This window comes from Xyrauchen texanus, chromosome 46, assembly GCF_025860055.1.
Source record: "Xyrauchen texanus isolate HMW12.3.18 chromosome 46, RBS_HiC_50CHRs, whole genome shotgun sequence".
In the NCBI taxonomy this organism is placed as follows: domain Eukaryota; kingdom Metazoa; phylum Chordata; class Actinopteri; order Cypriniformes; family Catostomidae; genus Xyrauchen; species Xyrauchen texanus.
This window is the reverse complement of record NC_068321.1, coordinates 9,672,291-9,690,823: the sequence shown is the minus strand read 5'-3', so window position 1 is coordinate 9,690,823 and position 18,533 is coordinate 9,672,291. Positions and strand designations below refer to the sequence as shown.

At 37.3% G+C, this 18,533-nt stretch overlaps 2 protein-coding genes across 3 annotated transcripts; one reads left to right on the top strand and one right to left on the bottom strand.

Moving 5' to 3' along the window:
• Nucleotides 1-1,267: 1,267 nt before the first annotated feature.
• LOC127638436 (serine beta-lactamase-like protein LACTB, mitochondrial) lies at nucleotides 1,268-6,840 on the top strand. 2 transcript variants are annotated; one of them, XM_052119964.1, is made up of 6 exons: nucleotides 1,268-1,740; nucleotides 2,257-2,323; nucleotides 2,444-2,634; nucleotides 2,897-3,269; nucleotides 4,679-4,844; nucleotides 6,094-6,840. In XM_052119964.1, exons 1-6 carry the CDS (start codon nucleotides 1,384-1,386, stop codon nucleotides 6,614-6,616), a joined length of 1,677 nt encoding a protein of 558 aa, XP_051975924.1. In that variant the 5' UTR covers nucleotides 1,268-1,383; the 3' UTR covers nucleotides 6,617-6,840. The 2 variants fall into 2 exon arrangements, with proteins under 2 accessions (XP_051975924.1, XP_051975923.1); XM_052119963.1 differs by having other exon boundaries at nucleotides 1,268-1,746.
• A 2,852-nt stretch (nucleotides 6,841-9,692) lies between these two features.
• On the bottom strand, nucleotides 9,693-18,064 carry LOC127638439 (pro-neuregulin-4, membrane-bound isoform-like). Its single transcript, XM_052119967.1, has 5 exons — nucleotides 17,298-18,064; nucleotides 13,861-13,933; nucleotides 13,570-13,663; nucleotides 13,112-13,264; nucleotides 9,693-10,661 (listed from the first exon to the last, which is right to left on the bottom strand). Exons 2-5 carry the CDS (start codon nucleotides 13,868-13,870, stop codon nucleotides 10,592-10,594), a joined length of 327 nt encoding a protein of 108 aa, XP_051975927.1. The 5' UTR covers nucleotides 13,871-13,933; nucleotides 17,298-18,064; the 3' UTR covers nucleotides 9,693-10,591.
• Between the last annotated feature and the right edge of the window lie 469 nt (nucleotides 18,065-18,533).

Genomic DNA, 18,533 nt, shown 5'->3' with positions numbered 1-18,533 from the left:
GATGGCACGGTTACTCACCTCTTTCCGGGTGGTGGAGGACAAGTCTCAGTTGCCTCCGCTTCTGAGACCATCAATACACATTTTATTAAGTGGCTCGCTTTGCATGACACCGCAGAGACTCACAGCATGAGTTGCTCATGCAACTCTCCGTGATCCACGCACAACGTGTTGCGCACCCCATTGAGAGCCAGAAACACTAATCGTGACCACGTGGGGTTTACCCCATGTGACTATACACTCCCTAGCAACCGGGCCAATTTGGTGGCGTAGGAGACCTGGCTGGTGTCACTCAGCATGCCCTGGATTCGAACTTGTGACTCCAGGGGTGGTAGTCAGTGTCAATACTCGCTGAGCTACCCAGGCCCCAAAAGTTATCCGTTTTGTTGAAAAATGCCATTAAATGTCCATTTTAACTTAAAGTGGTCTGAAATAGATTAAAACACTGTGCCTTTTCCATACCATCTCCCCTTACTGTGAACACAGACCTGCATATCCACATACAGAAAAGGGGAGATCATTGAAGAATAACCATGTGCTTTGGTAAAAGGTGTCACGTGCAGCAACGGAAATATGTAATTGTTTTTATTTTGCCTTAGTTTGGGGTTTTATTGATGATTTTGATAATTTGGTTTTGGTTGTATACAAAATTATAATTGCCGCAGACTGCAGAAATGACGTCAATCGTCTCACAAACTGTCAAACATTATTGGCTTATTACATGGAAAAGAATGCATGAGCATGTGGCTTCCACAAGTCGCTTGTAATACAATAAAATGTGTTAAGTGATCTTTCCTGTGAAATAACCCAGAACAATAAGCTATAGTTCTCTAGCTGCCTTTAGGGTTTATGTGACATGGATTTATCAAAATTTTTCCGTCTAACTCCACATACACAACCAGTAGAAGCTGCTCAAGAAATAACCAAACCCCATAAAAAAAGAGGAAGTTTTATATAGCAGGGGGACAGCAACACTAAGGCGGGGCCTGTTGTCATATACTGAATACGGAAATCTGATTGGCCCTCGTCATGGTCACTGCTGACTTGTAAGCCAATGAGCATCTTTGTTCTTTTCTTTTTTGATATGCTATATTTTTCATAATAAAAGCCAGTCAGAGTCATGATTGTTCGCTTTTACAATATTACTTATAATGTTTTTAACGTACACTTATAACTAATTGCTCCAGTTATAATGTTAATGATAAAATAATTTATTTTAGACATATCAAGAGTAACACACGGCTTTTATTTTGAAAATAGTCTGTAGGTAGCTGTGGGTAACCGCTTTTGTTGAAATCAAACGGGAACTTTTTGCTGTACACCTTTTAAAAAACTCTTTTAACCCGTTTTTACGCATGTTGCATCATTATTAGTCGCCAAAAAGCCATGTCTCGGTTACTGTGTTTATCACGGGGTCTCATTTGCTCAAAATGTAAATACAGTGCACAGAAATCCGAGCCATTCGTGTCTTTGTTGAAATCTGGAGTGAATTACAGAAATCATCTGATGAGAAGATTTATTTCCACTCCGAGAAGAACTGTTTTCACATCCTATAAGAACAGATCGACATCTTTTTGGATATTCGGCATCGGGACGGGGTTTGTTCTGGCTCTGGGGTTGAAATATGGTTATTCTGTGTCTGAACACTGTGAATGTGATGTACAGAATACAAACAGAAATGAAACAGTCTCAAAGTACAGATCTGCTATAGAGATCAGCAGAGACCTGCTACAGCGGATAAAGGTACAGGTATCGAAACTTGACTATCTATACGTTATTCTTTTTGGAAAATATTTTGTATTAGTTTCATTTGGCGAACCTGTAAGTAACACATTTCAAAATTAATTGTCAACAAGTTCTGCTGTATGTTGGTATATTATACAAATTAAACTTTGAACTTTATGCTTTTGTGTTGTTATCTTTTTATTTATTCAGTTTAAAATAGAAATTTGTTATGTATTTATATATATTTTTTTAAACATCTATATATTGTCTTTATTATAATTCTGTTGTTTATGTATATCTTTAAATATATGTGTGTTTTATATTTATTTCAAATGCACTCTAAAATTAAAAAATAAATAAATCTGAAATTATATTTTGCAGAAACTATATTTAGCAAAGTCTATATTTCAGGACCATTAAGATTTTTTTTATATAAAAAATGGTACTAAATTAAATATACATTGATTTAAAATAATAATAATATTAATAATATAAAAGAATGGCCTAGATTTCTTTAAATCTATAATGTTTCAGGATGAAGTTGGAGCCCCAGGAATGGTTATTGGAGTCTCTGTGGATGGCAACCAAGTTTGGTGTGAAGGTACCTAGTTCTTGACATCCAGCATTAGCATTTACACCTAACTTAATTCCTTTGCAAGCTGCTTCAGTACAAGGACTGTGTTAGTGAAAGTGTATACCGGCTATGGATGTTGTGTCTCAGGGATTGGTTATGCAGATCTGGAGAACAGAGTGCCTTGTAATCCCGATACAGTGATGAGAATCGCCAGCATCAGTAAACCTCTGACCACAGCGGCCGTCGCTCGACTCTGGGAAGAGGGCAAGTTAGATCTAGATGCCCCTGTGCAAAAATATGTCCCTGAGTTTCCAGAGAAGCAATTTGAGGGAGAGAATGTGAGTGCATTTATTTGAAAAAAAAAAAAAAATCTTGATGATTGACGCAAATTAAACATAGTGGTCTTTGATAATGCATTGCATTAATAAACAAGTCTGCATTTATATGAATAAATACAGTTTCCCATCAATCTCCATAAGATGGAATTTCTTAAGTTCTACCTAAACTTTTGTGTTTAATAAATTTTTAATAAGGTTTAATAAAATGTACTACATCTTTATTAAACTCATGACCAAGTTCCTTGTTTTGTCCTTAAACCAGGTCACAATAACACCTCGAATGCTCCTGTCTCACTTGAGTGGCATCCGTCATTATGAAAAAGATGCCAAGAAAGTAAGAGAGGACAAGGAGAAAGCAAAGCGTCTTCTGAAGCCCCTGGGGAAGAAAGAGGAGAAGAAAGATGAAAAGAAAGAGGAGGAGAAAGAGGGGAAGAAAGAGGAGAAGAAAGATGAGAAGAAAGAGGAGGAGAAAGAGGGGAAGAAAGAGGAGAAGGGCTCAGCTAAAAGCAAAAAGGCCAAAGCAGGCCAGAAGAAAAAAGAGTTTGAGCTGGAGGAGTTCTACCTCAAAGACAGCTTTGAGAATGTCATCCAGGCTTTGGACTTATTCAAAGATGATCCTCTGATATTTAAACCCGGTATGCTTTCACACTGCACAGAACTAAGCACTATAATGTATTGCATTTCTCAAAGTGACATTCACCACCACTGTGTGTGTTTTTTAAGGGTGTTATCTTGATCACTTGGGCTATATTTGAAATAGTGTGCAACAGTGCCCGCCCACATTTTTGGCCAACTTGATTCCGGAAGTATTCTTCACTTTAATGTTTTCCATAGGCATTTCATAAAATCCTTCAGAAAAGAGCTGTGAGTCATGAACCAAACCAATCAGTTCCGAGTTGAATCACAACATTATAAACTTTGTTTTGAAGCAAAAAGATAAAGGTGCAAGACTCTGTACTTAACATCTTTAATGAAGGAAAGAACTACAATCCCATGATGCATTGCAAAGGATGTAATCAAATTAAAAACTTTAGTAAATATAAAAAGATTCATTTAAAGATTTTGATTCTAAGTATATAAACAATGTTTTATTTTTATTGCAAAATATTCACATATATGCAAGTTTTAAGGAGTTAAATTGCGTTTCACTCAATTGCGTTTCGATTGCAGATCACTACAGGACATATCTGGCATGCTCTGTTTGCCACGATTCTCTGATTGGTGGATCATTACCCCTCAGGATAATGGGTTGTGTAGTTCTTCATCGGAAATTCCGCTACTAAAGACAATTTTTATTACATTGAAATAATGCAGACTAATGACTTTAACAGAAGCATATACCATCGACAAGTCTGTCTTTAAAGGTTTATATGGTCTCATTAAAAATCTATTCCCCTATGGAGAAAATAAACTGGATTTTTACTTCCGGAACCAGACTGTTGCATATATTATATTTTGTTGCATGTTTATTGTTTAATGCATAATTTTTACTAGTTACAGGTATTTACATTGATTTGTAGAACATGTGGTTAAAATCAGTACTGTCTCTTTAAGAAAACTGGTAGTTCTGTTAAGAGCGTCTATAAATGAGCACATATTAACAAAAGGCTTGAGTGGCTTCTTTACCTCATTTGTGCTATTCGTAATTAGAATAAATGTTTATTTTTTGTTGTTTTTGATCAACAATTGACTGAAAGAACAGAAAGAATATTAAAAGTGACATTATTGAGTCTTTGGACTCATTACATAGAATGTGTCAAATCAAACAAAAAGGATGCTGAACTTCGGCAGTATACTATTCAGTCATTGTGAGTGTAATCTGAACATTTACCAGCCAGTGGCTAGTCGCAGACAACTTTAGTCCCATAGTACAATGTAGTCTCATGTCAGGGATTTGCTCGCATTGAAGAGAGTTGCGCATATAGTAAAAGATTGATCTTGTGCTATGAGAATTGATATCGAGATTGCTCAAATGAAGATGCATCTATATCGATATTTTTACCCACTCCTATATATGACTATGCTGCTGATCACTGTCTGGCAGGTTCTACGTTCCTGTATTCCACATTTGCCTTCACGCTGCTTAGTGCCGTCGTGGAGAGAGCAGCAGGTCATCGCTTTCTCGACCACATGATGAAGATGTTTCGTGAACTGGGCATGTCCAACACCGTACCGGATGAGAACGACCCAATCATTTACAACCGCTCAAGGTACTAGGGCAATGGAAATAAACAAACAATCAAACAAAATGTTTGTAAATATGTTTATACTGTATACAATCTGATTGATTTTTACATTGTTTTAAAATGGACAAAATGATTCTAAGTTCAGTCATGGAACTCTGAGCCCTTTGACCAGTGGTGGCTCGTCAGAGGAGGCAAGGGAGGCTGAGCCTCCTAAACATTTTATATACAAAATGAACGTAACATCAAAAGTGATCAAATTATCAGTTATTTTAATTAATTTGCCTACAAACTTGCATAACTCAGATGCCTTTATTGAAAAAATATTTTCTTCTTTATTTTGTTAATTTTGTAACCAATCAATATCAGAGGTTACTATTCAAGCCAATCAGTTTTCAGTATCACGTTAATGCGTAATCAAACATGCTTGTGGTTGGAATCTTTTTGAAGACCGGCAGGAATGAGTAATGCATTATACCATAATAATTGTGATCGGGAGCCTGCAAGACACAAATTATACGATATATCTGTAGCAGTTCACTTACCGTACTGGAGTTTACATGAACTGTAATCCAGACCACCTTTTCAAAGCGGACTTGGGTGCGTTTCGGAGGTGCACTCCCGAAGTGCTAGTGTAAAAGCACCCTAAATTGCCTGAGTTGTTTGCACGTAAGCCATACGTTTTCTCTATAAAATCCCTCCTCCTCCCCAGCACCACTTGTTTAGATCTGCTTCACAGGCATTGTATTTATGTCTAATTGTGCAGCAGCAGTATGTCCTACATTCTTGATGCAGCTTGTCTTATGAATGTCTAACAACTACATGTCTTTCATGCACAACAGAGCATGTCTGTGTGTTCTAATAGTAGCAAAACTTCGTACTTGCTCTGCAGCAGCAGCAGCAGCAGCGTAAGCAGATCTAGTCCGCCAAGGCCAAACTGACCAACAGTTGTCATGACTGAACTTTATTTATCTTTATTCACCATCCTATAAAATATGGTGTTCATGGTATGAGTCCAAAAATGTCCATCCAGCTCATTTATACACTCCAACAATTAAAAAAAAAGCATAGATGGAATGCACATAATCTTTCTTCTCACATAATGAAATAATTTCAGCTCATATCAAAATTGCATGTCCATTTATTTATTTGTTAAGTAACAGTGTAATAAGGAGGATAAAGTAACGTTCAGGGTAATACATGAACTTAATGTATTTAAGTATTAAGTTCATCATAGATTTTAAAATTAAATGCTACAACATCTTCCCATTTCTAGATTCTACCACTTCAATAAAAAGAGCCGTATCGTCAACTGCCCCTATGTGGACAATTCATACAAATGGGCTGGTGGTGGATTTCTGTCAACTGTGGGGGATCTTCTAGTCTTCGGTAATGCTCTTCTCTACAGTTATCAAATGGCCCAATTGAAAAGCACAGATGGGCTTCTCCCGGGCTTCCTCAAACCCCACACGGCCAAAACCATGTGGGCACCAGTGGACAAAACAGAAGCATCATGGGACAAAGATGGAATGTATGCCCAGGGCTGGCTGGTTGTGGAGAAACAGCACAAATACGGCCAGTGCCGTAACCGGCGGCATTACGTCTCGCACACAGGGGGCGCTGTGGGGGCTAGTAGTGTGCTGCTGGTGTTACCCAGAGAGAGCTCACCGGTCACAGATCAGAAGCTGACCCCTCCACAGGGTTTGGTGGTGACCATCATTACTAACATGCAGTCGGTGGGACTGAATGCCACTGCGCTGAAGATTGCCCAGGAATTTGACAAAGCCAGGGATGAATAAATTGCATTTAATTGATGGTTGATAAGCACATGTACTGCAATATTAATTTTTAGCCATTTCAGGAACATTCTGTGTCAAACATTAGGGTGTCCTGATACTGAGGTCTGACATGCCAAATCACGCCTTGGTTTTAATTGCACCGTTGTGCCAAATAATACAACTTTTGTAGATGTATGATCTGTCTTATTTGTTGTATGAATAAATGTTTTTTATGGAAACATTAATGACAGCCTCCTTTATTGATCTTTACATTTTCATTCTACATAATGTGTTTAATTTGTTAAATGGTACTGGGCTGACTCTTGCCCTGTGTTCTGTTGGTGATCAGTTACAGCACCTTAAATATACACTTTTCCTTACAGAATATATTTGTATAAATTTGATACTTAAAATATTGATGTTGAATAAAAATGATTAAAGAGGTAGTTCACCTAAAAATGAAAATTCTGTAATTTACTCACCTTCATGTCATTCTATGACACTCTTTGGAACACAAAAGATGATGTATTAATGAATATTGCGGTCCATCTTTTCGATTCATTTTTCAATTCAATCAGTTGCATTGCACATATTGTATTTTGTTTATGGTGATTATGATTTATGTGTATCTTTTAAATGTTTAATATATGTTAAAAACATTCATATGTATAAATATTTTGTTGAAGTTTCATCTGTTACAGTTTGACAAACTTTTATTTCACACATTTTCATCAGCTAAAATTTTATTTTCGTCAACTAAATTACATGCCATTTTAGTTTTGGACTAAATGGACTATAGACTAAAATTAATGAGTTTGGCATGATATGAATATTTAATGGACAATTTAATCAAAAGACAAGAAATATAACAAACAAAAACCGTCTAAAAATGAACTGCTCCAGAAGGCTTGGAATATGATGCATAAATCGTATGGACTATTTTATGATACTTTTCGGTTCTTTTTAGAAAGTTAAAAAATTCCTATTGGAATCCAACTAGAATTCTATAGGAATTTGGAAAAAATCCTAAAGATTCCTAAAGGGTATTTTCTTCAATTTCTTCTTATTTTAGAACACATAGTTTATCCAGTAGGATATAATTTGAGCCCATTAGGATCCTTTAGGATTCAATCCAAATTAAGATCATGAAATTTTTATAAATTCAATTTGATAATGGAATCCTGTACACATTCCTTTGGAATCTGGAATCTGCAGCCATAGCACATGTCTGAAATGGTATACATAGACGTTTCCACAAGATGGCAGCTCTTTCACCAATTTTAAAACAAACCTTAAGGGCAGCAACTTTTTTCTGAAATAGTTTTGCGTGCTGTCGCTATTAATTGACCATGATTTTACTGTAATAACCATATTTTAACTTTGATATTCGTAGTAAAACCACAGTAATAATACAGGAAAATAAAACTATGGTAATTAAAATCATAATTTTGTGGTTATTATGGATTGCCATGGTTAAACCATGGATGGCCTCCTATATGGATACAGTATATTGTTTTAAAACCATGGTTTTAGAAAAAAAAAGTTTACTTAACTTACTTTTCATAGTTAGTATAATATTACTATAGTAAAACCATGATTTCCGCCATAAAAAAAAACCAAAACATGGTTTGCCTACAACAGTTATGGTATCACTGTACCACTATAATATCACTGTAGAAAAATGATTTCCATCATAAACTATTGTTCTACAGTCTAAAGTATTACTACTGTAAAACTAGTTAAACTATTAAAACCTCAAAATTTAGATTTTTATTGCCAACGTTTTAGTTTTTTCCTTTATTATCACTATGGTTTCATTATGAAAATCATGGTTAAAATATGGCATGTAAAACGTAATGTGAGGCACGAAAAACAATTTTATGAAGAAAGTATTCCGCCTTGTCTTTTAAGGGGCTCCATACTTGTCTATTTTACCAATGAGCCAAAAAACCAAACAAGTCAGAGGAATGGCATGTTATTTCAAGTTGGAGAGTTATTTCAATGGTGTGCATAAATACAACAAGAAGTAATGGATAACTATTCCTTAATTATTATTATTTTCATATGCACATTGTTGCATATTATTATATTCAGGTTATTTTACATAGAATCAATAAAGTCCAAGTCAAAGTTTATTTTTATAGCACAGTTTATACAACAGCCATAGTTTAATTTACCTGACAAATTAACATGTATTAATTTATTGTGTTTTACTTCAAAGTTCAACTCTTTGACACATCACTCATGACAGCGAACCGCCTTTAATCATTTCAAGTATTTCTATTTAATTTAATTTCAATTTTCTCCCCAATTTGGAATGCCCAATTCCCAATGCTCTCTAAGTCCTCGTGGTGGTGAGTGACTTGCCGGGTGGTGGAAGACAAATCTCAGTTGCCTCCGCGTCTGAGACCGTCAATCCATGCATTTTATCAAGTGGCTTGTTGAGTGCGTTACCACGGAGACCTAGCATATGTGGAGGCTTCGCCGAGAGCTAACCACATTTTAGTGACCACGAGGAGGTTACCCCATGTGACTCTACCCTCCCTAGCAACCGGGTCAATTTGGTTGCTTAGGAGACCTGGCTGGAGTCACTCAGCACTCCCTGGATTCAAACTCGTGACTCCAGGTGTGGTATTCAACGTCTTTACTCACTGAGTTTGCATCAGTATATTGTGTCAGAGTTGTGGTTACATTAGTAGAATGAGTAACTGTTTAATTAACCGTGTGTGACTAAATTAACCTGTCTATGACGTTAACATTTGTTAGTTAACATGCTGTGCATTGCCCATTTTAGATATTGGGAATTAATATAAGTGAATCATTTTTCATTTTATTTCTAGTTAAAGAACCTAAGGAGTTTAGTGGTGTGGATTAAAGATTGAGCCTTTTTAACTTATTGTATTTAACTTTTATGTCCCCTGGATAATTATGCCTTCTTATGCTACAGTATTTACATTTTACTTACTAGATGTCCATACAGTTGTAAAGTCAAAGTGTGATGCATAGGAAAAATACAAATTAATAAAACAAAATACTGCATCCCATATAGGTCAATAAAGGGTTTAGCAAATACAAAAATGTACACACAGGATGGCAGGTGTTCACACGTTTATTAATGTATTTATTTAAAGGTGCACAAAGTGTAACTCCTTAAGACATGAATTGTAATTTTGCAGTATAAAATCATGACCACTCATATTAAAATGAAGACTCCAGTCATATCAGTAACCTTATAAAAGCTGCTATATTCTACGTGGAGAGGGTCCACACATGGGAGCTGCCATGTTAGAATCACACGACCAGCCTAATACAACTTGATTAATCTCAGTAACCATCCTGTTATTTGACACTTTCACTCATTGATTAAAGTAATCATGGCTGACTGTGAATACTACATTTATACAATAGCATCTGAAACTGAAAACGAATGATTTTAAATTATGCTGCATCCAAGCCACTAGGTGTCAGTGTAAGACCAAGATGGCAGCGTAAGACAGAAGTTACTCAGTCTGCCTTTATCCACATCCTTGTTTGCTTTTGAAAATCAGGAAAAGAAAATATCTTGAAAAAATAATTTCCCCCCTTAAAAATAGATTTAATGAAAATCATTATCTATGTGAGGTCTATGGTGCTTTTGAAATGTTTTTGTTTTGTTGTTGTTATTGTTGTTAAATAGTTAATGTATTATAGTTAATGTAATAGTTTTGTTACATAAGCAAATTAATATTTTTTAATTAATAGAACTATTTACAGAGTTTATAAACATTAAGTAAGATTGTTTGTTGGTAGCTGGCAGCTAAACCAAAGAATTGTGTTTTGATAAACATTTTCATAGTCCAAAACCGTCACACGGTAACGTCCACTTGAATGTGTTCCTCAGTCATAGCAGCGTTGTACTTAACATCAAGGTCTCTTTTAGCAACTAATGTCAAGTCCACATGCAACATCTCCCAGTGAGTCTCAAAAGTCAAATCCACTCAGCCTCATTAAATCATATCATACATTTGAATTGACTCTCCTGTACTCTTCTGCAGGTTTTGGTTGACTTCGGGCAGCTCTCTTCATTCTGGGAATAATAAATAGAGTAAAGAGAGTATGTTATTCACAAGATTAAGAACTGTTGCTTTAGTTTGAAAACTCATTTTTTCACTCTAGCTGGACCCAGCCAGAGACTATTTAGCAGAGACGGGCCACTTCTATTCAAATTAATGGGACAAATTGGAATGCCCTACCCAGAAGCTCTGCATGCACAACAGTCAATGGATTTAGAAAGGAAGTCCTGCCTTACAGTTAAAAGAGCCAATCGCCTTTTAGATGCAGACATCACCTGTTGATCTACTCGCTAACGTGCATGCGCATGAACTATATAAGCCAGGAAAATTGCGCGTTTCAGCGTAATATGATGTAAAGAAGCACAATTAATGATTCCAATATTATCACATTTTATTGCTGATTTGAAATATGTTCCTTAATCGTAATCTTGACCAACCGTTTCAGTGGCCCCCCCCCCCCCATTAAAGTAGATAGGAGCTGCACTTTCATGGCTTGAAGGCATTCCAAAGATGGACGGCAGTGGACTAACTTGCTAAAAAGACTTTGACCCAGCGCAACAAATGGAACAGAATGCAGGTGTTTTGATGTAAGTTTTATTTCACTCGAAATTCACGTTGAAAACAGGAAGTAATCGCGTTCGCATAATAGTTGAAAAGGCCAATTTATACATGACATTTTTAATCCACTGATGGTTAGGTTTAGGTATGGGTTGGAGGTACAGTTTATAAAATAAAGGATGCATTACTCTTTACTGTATTACAGCTTGTAATGCTGAAAACAACTCGCTTCACTACTTGCTTTTGGCGAACATCCATGGACATTACACCTGGAAAATTGAGCTTGCCCGTGCCCATAGTCCCAACAACAGTTACCACTTTGGCCACTGGGGGCAGTGTTTTGTATTTCGGTAAGCACAAGTAATGGTAGCCAACTGGTAGGTAGCTGTGCAGTGTGTAAACCTCACTCCCCTGGCCTCGCACACTAGCGACTAATGCTTGAATCTGTTGCCTTTAGCCTCCTCATTAGCGCGCCCACCTCCCATACCAGAGGCCCCAGTTTGAAGCCCGCTCTCAGCAAGTCGAGCAGGACTGGTTACTGAATTTAGCTCACCTACAAAAGTTAACCTACAGTTTTCCGATTTCTCTGCTAGATCTGCCTGTAGTAAGGCAAATATCTTTTCTATGATCCTTCTGTGTAGCATGTGACATTTATGTTACCGACTTTACACAGTCATGACTGGAGTTCAAAGATTGGAAGTAACTTTGGTTTCATAAAAGGTAATAAGCACCTTTGTTGCACTAGTGAACATGTATAAGCTTTATGTCTTTTGGCTATACTTTCTAGATGTTTATTCCAGATCCAAGCCTTGCTCCTTAGATTGTTAGTGCACAATGATACACATTTGTTTCACATTTGTTCTCTGTGGTAATAGAGATGCTGTCGATAGAGCTTAACTTGTATTGAACCCAGAACATTTATTTAAGGAATGTCGAAGGTTGGTTGCGCAACATGCTATCAGTAGTGCTACAAGAAAAGGTAAACACATTTGAGTTGACGTCTGATGGTGGACGGTGCTTGTCAGTAATTCGACAGAATTAGGTCGATTTCAGGGTACATGAACATTCGAAAATAACATGTTGATTTCCTGTATGATCATGTTGCACTGTGTCTGGAGAAAACGTTTTAGTGCAACATTGTTCATATGCTCTTTAGACTCTGTGCACAGTATGCGTGATGCAAATTTGTTCATCAGCACGGCACAGATTTTCTTGGCACGTGCACAGTCCTCGTATGTGTGCATAGAGGACACATGCGCCAGCTGTTGACTGTACTAAAAGAGTATCACAAAGCACTCGCTGTACGCATGCGTTGAGCACGTTTGCAGTCAAAAGAGTATATACGATTTTTCTAACTGATCCTTTTAATGTCTTTGAACATGCACTATTCGCATGCTCCTGGAGTTCTTTGCATTAATTAGTGGGTCCACAAGGTGGCAACACTTACATTTTGAGCTGTTGCTGTCACAATGAAGCTCAAAAAGAATTGCCGATAAACATCAGATGAAGAAGGTAAAACAACAACTGTGGATGTGCAAGTCAATAGCTCATGTGTGACTAGGTCTGGAGATACCTGCATTAGTATTACTCAAGTCTGAAAGAATATAAAGACTATCTCTATGGATCTAAACTCCTGATGAGAAAGTCCAGTGTCTCAAAACAGCCATAGCACGTGTGACCCATCTGCCAGTGTATGCGCGGACAGTTATATGGAGTATACTTTGACAGGCTCACATTCGACTGTACACAGACACTGAGTATTTGCCTCAAAATGGAAGTATACCTAGGGCTTAATAGTTAAATCTGATAACGAAGTTAAGGAAAACTGGCAGTTTCACTTTCCAACAACCACAATGTAACGTTTGAACAAGTATTTTTAAAACATAGATTAGAATGTGTTACTCACTTGCAGTTGTAATAGATTACCACACCAACCACCATTATAATAAGGAGGAGGAGGATGACCACACCGGCGATCATACCCTTCTCCTCAATGCTGTGCGAGAAACTGAGCAACTGAAACTGCTCACATCTGCTGCCATCGTAGTGTGCTCCGCATCTACAGAATGGCAAATGGCACAAGCGTTAAGAGTCTGATCATTATATTCATATCTGTGTCAAATGTACATAGGCCTATGTACAAATGCACACTGGCACCAAAAAGTATTTGGACATTTAAGCCAGACTTGAAAATATATACATTTTAATGCATATAACAAAATTCAAAGGTCGAGCATCATTTGCTTACACATACTGTAGTTTCTATCTATTCAAAGTAAAAGCTGTCATTCAGATTATACTGTAACGTACATGGAACAGCACATACTGTAAATATAGTACATTCAAACATAAGAAGACACTTACACACAGGTGGGTGTAGACACAGTGGGAATTCTAAAGCACGTTCCTCCATTCATACAGTAGGTGGCTTCTAACCCAGTGCAAGGGTCACCGTGTTCTACATGGTGAGGAAAAACAAAACAAATGAAAATAGCTGAATGGAGCAGAAGATACACTGTGTTATCTAACTCACATTTTTTCATAGTGTGTTCACAAGGCAGTCAATTTAATTTTTCTTTTTTAATTTACTTTTTGTTGGTACATCAAATAAATATGATGTCATGTTTTATGTGTTTTGATATTGTTTTATATTACCTGCCATCATGGTATTCTCTTTTTCAAGAGAAATTCTCTTCTATTATGACTGAGAGCAGTCACTTTTGATCACCTGAGAATAAATTACATGTTATAATCAAAGTATCCAGCAAATTGACAATATACTGCATTTGAATTATTTTAATTTATCAATAGTCTTTATCAATATTTCTCTACATTCAGACTCAATATATGCTATAAATATTAATATGTGTAGGTGACAACTAAATATATACAGTATATACAGTATATATATATATATATATATATATATATATATATATATATATATATATATATATCTACACACACACACACATACAGTACTGTGCAAAAGGTGTTTCACAAAAGCATTTGTCTTAAGATGGTTATTTATATCTTCAGCTTTAGTGTCAATAGGAAAAATATATTTTAGACTCCCAAACATTACTTCTGCAAATAGAAAATATTAGAATAGAAGAACAGGGAGCCCTGCAACAGATATCATGGCCCCCACAATGCCCGCCACTGAACATTGAGTCAGTCTGAGATTACATAAAGAGACAGAAGCAATTAATACAGCATAAATAGATAGAAGAACTGTGGCAAATTTTCCAAGAAGCTTGAAACATCCTATCTGCCACCAACCAAGAAAAACTGTGTCCAGGTGTACTTAGGAGAATTGGTGCTGGTTTTAAGGCAAAAGTGGTCACACCAAATATGGATTTAACTTTTTTTTTATGTTTACTGGACTTTTTATGATGTTAATTGATAAATGAAAACTATTTATGGCAATATTTTTGAAGACTCATTATGCAACATTTTTCACAAGTGCCTAAAACTATATATACAGCATATACAGTGCATCTGGAAAGTATTCACAGTGCTTCACTTTTTCCAAAATTTGTTTTGTTACAGCCTTATTCCAAAATGTATTAAATTCATTATTTTCCTCAAAATTCTACAAACAATACCCCATAATGACAACGTGCAGGAAGTTTGTTTAATATCTTTGCAAATGTATTAAAAATAAAAACTAAATAAATCACATGTACATAAGTATTCACAGCCTTTGCTCAATACTTTGTTGAAGCACCAATTACAGCCTCAAGTCTTTTTGAGTATGATGCTACAAGCTTGGCACACCTATTTTTGAGCAGTTTCTCCCATTCTTCTTTGCAGGACCTCTCAAGCTCCATCAGGTTGGATGGGGAGCGTCGGTGAACAGCCATTTTCAGATCTCTCCAGAGATGTTCAATCGGGTTCAAGTTTGGGCTCTGGCTGGGCCACTGAAGGACATTCACAGAGCTGTCTCGTAGCCACTCCTTTGTTATCTTGGCTGTGTGCTTAGGGTCATTGTCCTGTTGGAAGATGAACCTTCACCCCAGTCTGAGGTCCAGAGTGCTCTGGAGCAGGTTTTCATCAAGGATGTCTCTGTTCATTGCTGCATTCATCTTTCCCTTGATCCTGACTAGTCTCCCAGTTCCTGCCTCTGAAAAACATCCCCACAGCATGATGCTGCCACCACCATGCTTCACTGTAGGGATGGTATTGTCCAGGTGATGAGTGGTGCCTAGTTTCCTCCAGACATGACGCTTGCCATTCAGGCCAAAGAGTTCAATCTTTGTTTCATCAGATCAGAGAATTTTGTTTCTAATGGTCTGAGAGTCCTTCAGGTGCCTTTTGGCAAAAGCCAGGTGGGCTGTCATGTGCCTTTTACTGAGGAGTTACTTCCGTCTGGCCACTCTACCATACAGTCCTGATCAGTGGAGTGCTGCAGAGATGGTTGTTCTTCTGGAAGTTTCTCCTCTCTTCACAGAGAAACGCTGGAGCTCTGTCAGAGTGACCATCGTGTTCTTGGCCACCTCCCTGACTAACGCCCTTCTCCCCAATCACTCAGTTTGGCTGGGTGGCCAGCTCTAGGAAGAGTCCTGGTGGTTCCAAACTTCTTCCATTTACGGATGATGGAGGCAATGTGCTCATTGGAACCTTCAATGCTGCAGACATTTTTTTTTGTACCCTTCCCCAGATCTGTGCCTCGATACAATCCTGTCTCGGAGGTCTACAAACAATTTCTTGGACTTCATGGCTTGGTTTGTGCTCTGACATGCACTGTTAACTGTGGGACCTTATATAGAGAGGTGTGTGCCTTTCCAAATCATTTCAATCCACTGAATTTACCACAGGTGGACTCCAGTCAAGTTGTAGAGACATCTTAAGGATGATCATTGTCATTATGGGGTATTGTTTGTAGAATTTTGAGGAAAATAATTAATTTAATCCATTTTGGAATAAGGCTGTAACAAAACAAAATGTGGAAAAAGTGAAGTGCTGTGAATATTTTCTGGACGCACTGTATATACACACACAGTAAATATACACTCACCGGCCACTTTATTAGGTACATCTACATATTCATACGATTATCCAATCAGCCAATCATGTGGCGGCAGTGTAAGGTATAAAATTATGCAGATATGGGTCAGGAGCTTCAGTTAAATTTCACATCATCCATCAGAATGGGGAAAATATGAGATCTCAGTGATTTCGACCGTGGCATGATTGTTTGTGTCAGAAGGGCTGGTTTGAGTATTTCTGTAACTGCTGATCTCCTGGGATTTTCACATGCAACAGAGTGTAAAGAGTATGGTGCAAAAAGAAGTTCTGTTGACAAAAATGCCTTGTTGATGAGAGAGGTCAATGAAGAATGGCCAGACTGGTTTGAGCTGACAGACACTACTGTCCAGTTTTGATTCTCTGATGCTCCTGACCCATATCTGTGTGATTTTATACATTACACTGCTGTCACATGATTGGCTGTTTAGATAATCACATGATGTGCAGGTGTACCAAATAAAGTGTCTGGTGAGTGTATATAGTATGTATATAAGGGAACCTGTATGGTTACAATTTCAAGTTTTTTTTATATTTTAATCACATTACCTATGGTGTGACAAATGAATGTTTATATCTATTCATATAGTCTTTCAGTTGAAATTAGGTTATGAAATGTATAATGTATAATAATTATACAAGAAAAATGTGGTTTAAAATAGTTTAGATGAAGTATAGTATGTCTTGCTGTAGGACACTGCTGTCAATGATTGATATGTCATGTCAACTACCCCGTTAAATTAAGTCCAAAAGGAACAATATATCTGTTTCGAACACTCAAGAATGTTTGCTCTGTAGTGTAAAGATATTTTCAGTATGAAGCTGCATACAGTATTTACAACACACGATTAAGGCAGATTTGTATAGGCAGATAGCTTTATTTTACTCAGTACAAACACAAAGGAAACAACATCAATTTATCTTCCATTTATGTTGCATCTAATAAGTTAACTAATTATTATAAATGTTTTACTCATTCATGGAGACTCATTGTTTCAAGCCAAGTTATACAAGAACATACATGCTGTGTTTCAGGGAAATGGCAATATTTGAGAGAGACTTACCTTCCAGGTGAAATCCAGCACAAGTGCGTTACCTTGTCGTCCTCAAATAACTTTTGAGCTCAGCGTCACTGTGGAGCTCAGAGTCACATACAGGTAAGCGCGGTGGGTGGATCCCTTTGCACACAGAAATCTTGTGATTGCTGTTTGTCCACATTTGTAAATGGAACAGTTCTCATCAGCTCAGACTTGCATTGGTAGAACACAATGACAAGTGTTAATTTACAGATAATTGCCTAAGATGTTTCATCATAAACTTACAACAATATTAGGACATCAAAACTTCCTGTAAAGCAGAACATAGTTCTGCATTGCCACATTTGTCTTAATTTATTACTTTTGGCTGATTGAATTGGTGTTTAAAATTGCATCATACAATCTTCAGTATCCTATTTATAACACTTTTAGTTTCTTCAAGTTTTTGTTTAGAAAATGTGTGGCCGTTTCACTGTTACTTTAAGTAGCATTACCAGAAGGTGTGGTCCAGAAATCACCTTTTCTCAATGAGACTGCTTTCCTCTCTTGTATAGGCTGGCTGGGTTTGGTGTCAGACTCAGGTGTGTCAGGTATGCTAATGGGCATGTTTGGTGCGTGTCACAGGTATGAGTGGAATCGTGGGAACTTTGTAGTCTTTACTCGGCTTGTTTACATTCTTCATTTAAAAGGGCAAATGAGAGACAAAAGACAATGTCCTGTTGAGTCACCAAAAACCGTTAGAACAGGATAGTTTAGAAAAGGATAGAAACGAATCGGTTACCTAACGTAACCTCGGTTCTCTCTAGACGAGGGAACGAGTATTGCGTAAGCTAGCTTACACTACGGGAAAGATTCATCTTTTCTGAGATATTGAAGCCAAAAAATTATCCTTAATTTTGTATCATTTGTCAACGCAGTGCAGCAACTGCAGACCTTGAGCGGGCTAGCTAGCGAGCTCATTGGTTGCTCTGCGGCAACTGCTGCAGCCTATAGACGAACTTGGGCTGAACTCGCGCCCAATGAGAGGCGTCCGCGCGCTACTGCATCAAAGCCCGCCAAAATGGGCGTGGCCAGAGTGCATATAAGTGTAGTTCGTAGGCTGGAACCCTGGTTTTCATTGAATGAAGCGAAAGTCGCCGTGGGCGCGAAGCATGGCCGGCTACGCAATGCTCGTTCCTCGTCTAGAGAGAACCGAGGTTACGTTAGGTAACTGATTCGTTCTCTTACAAGAGGTTCTCTCGTATTGCATAAGCTAGCTTACGC

Coding starts and splice junctions, on each gene's coding strand:
- LOC127638439 (XM_052119967.1), bottom strand. Junction 13,265..13,569: donor GTGTCTACACCCACCTGTGT/GTAAGTGTCTTC, acceptor GCCATTCTGTAG/ATGCGGAGCACACTACGATG. Junction 10,662..13,111: donor GTAATCTATTACAACTGCAA/GTGAGTAACACA, acceptor TATTATTCCCAG/AATGAAGAGAGCTGCCCGAA.
- LOC127638436 (XM_052119963.1), top strand. CDS start 1,384: ATGTCTCGGTTACTGTGTTTATCACGGGGTCTCATTTGCTCAAAATGT. Junction 2,324..2,443: donor CAACCAAGTTTGGTGTGAAG/GTACCTAGTTCT, acceptor GTTGTGTCTCAG/GGATTGGTTATGCAGATCTG. Junction 4,845..6,093: donor ATCATTTACAACCGCTCAAG/GTACTAGGGCAA, acceptor TCCCATTTCTAG/ATTCTACCACTTCAATAAAA.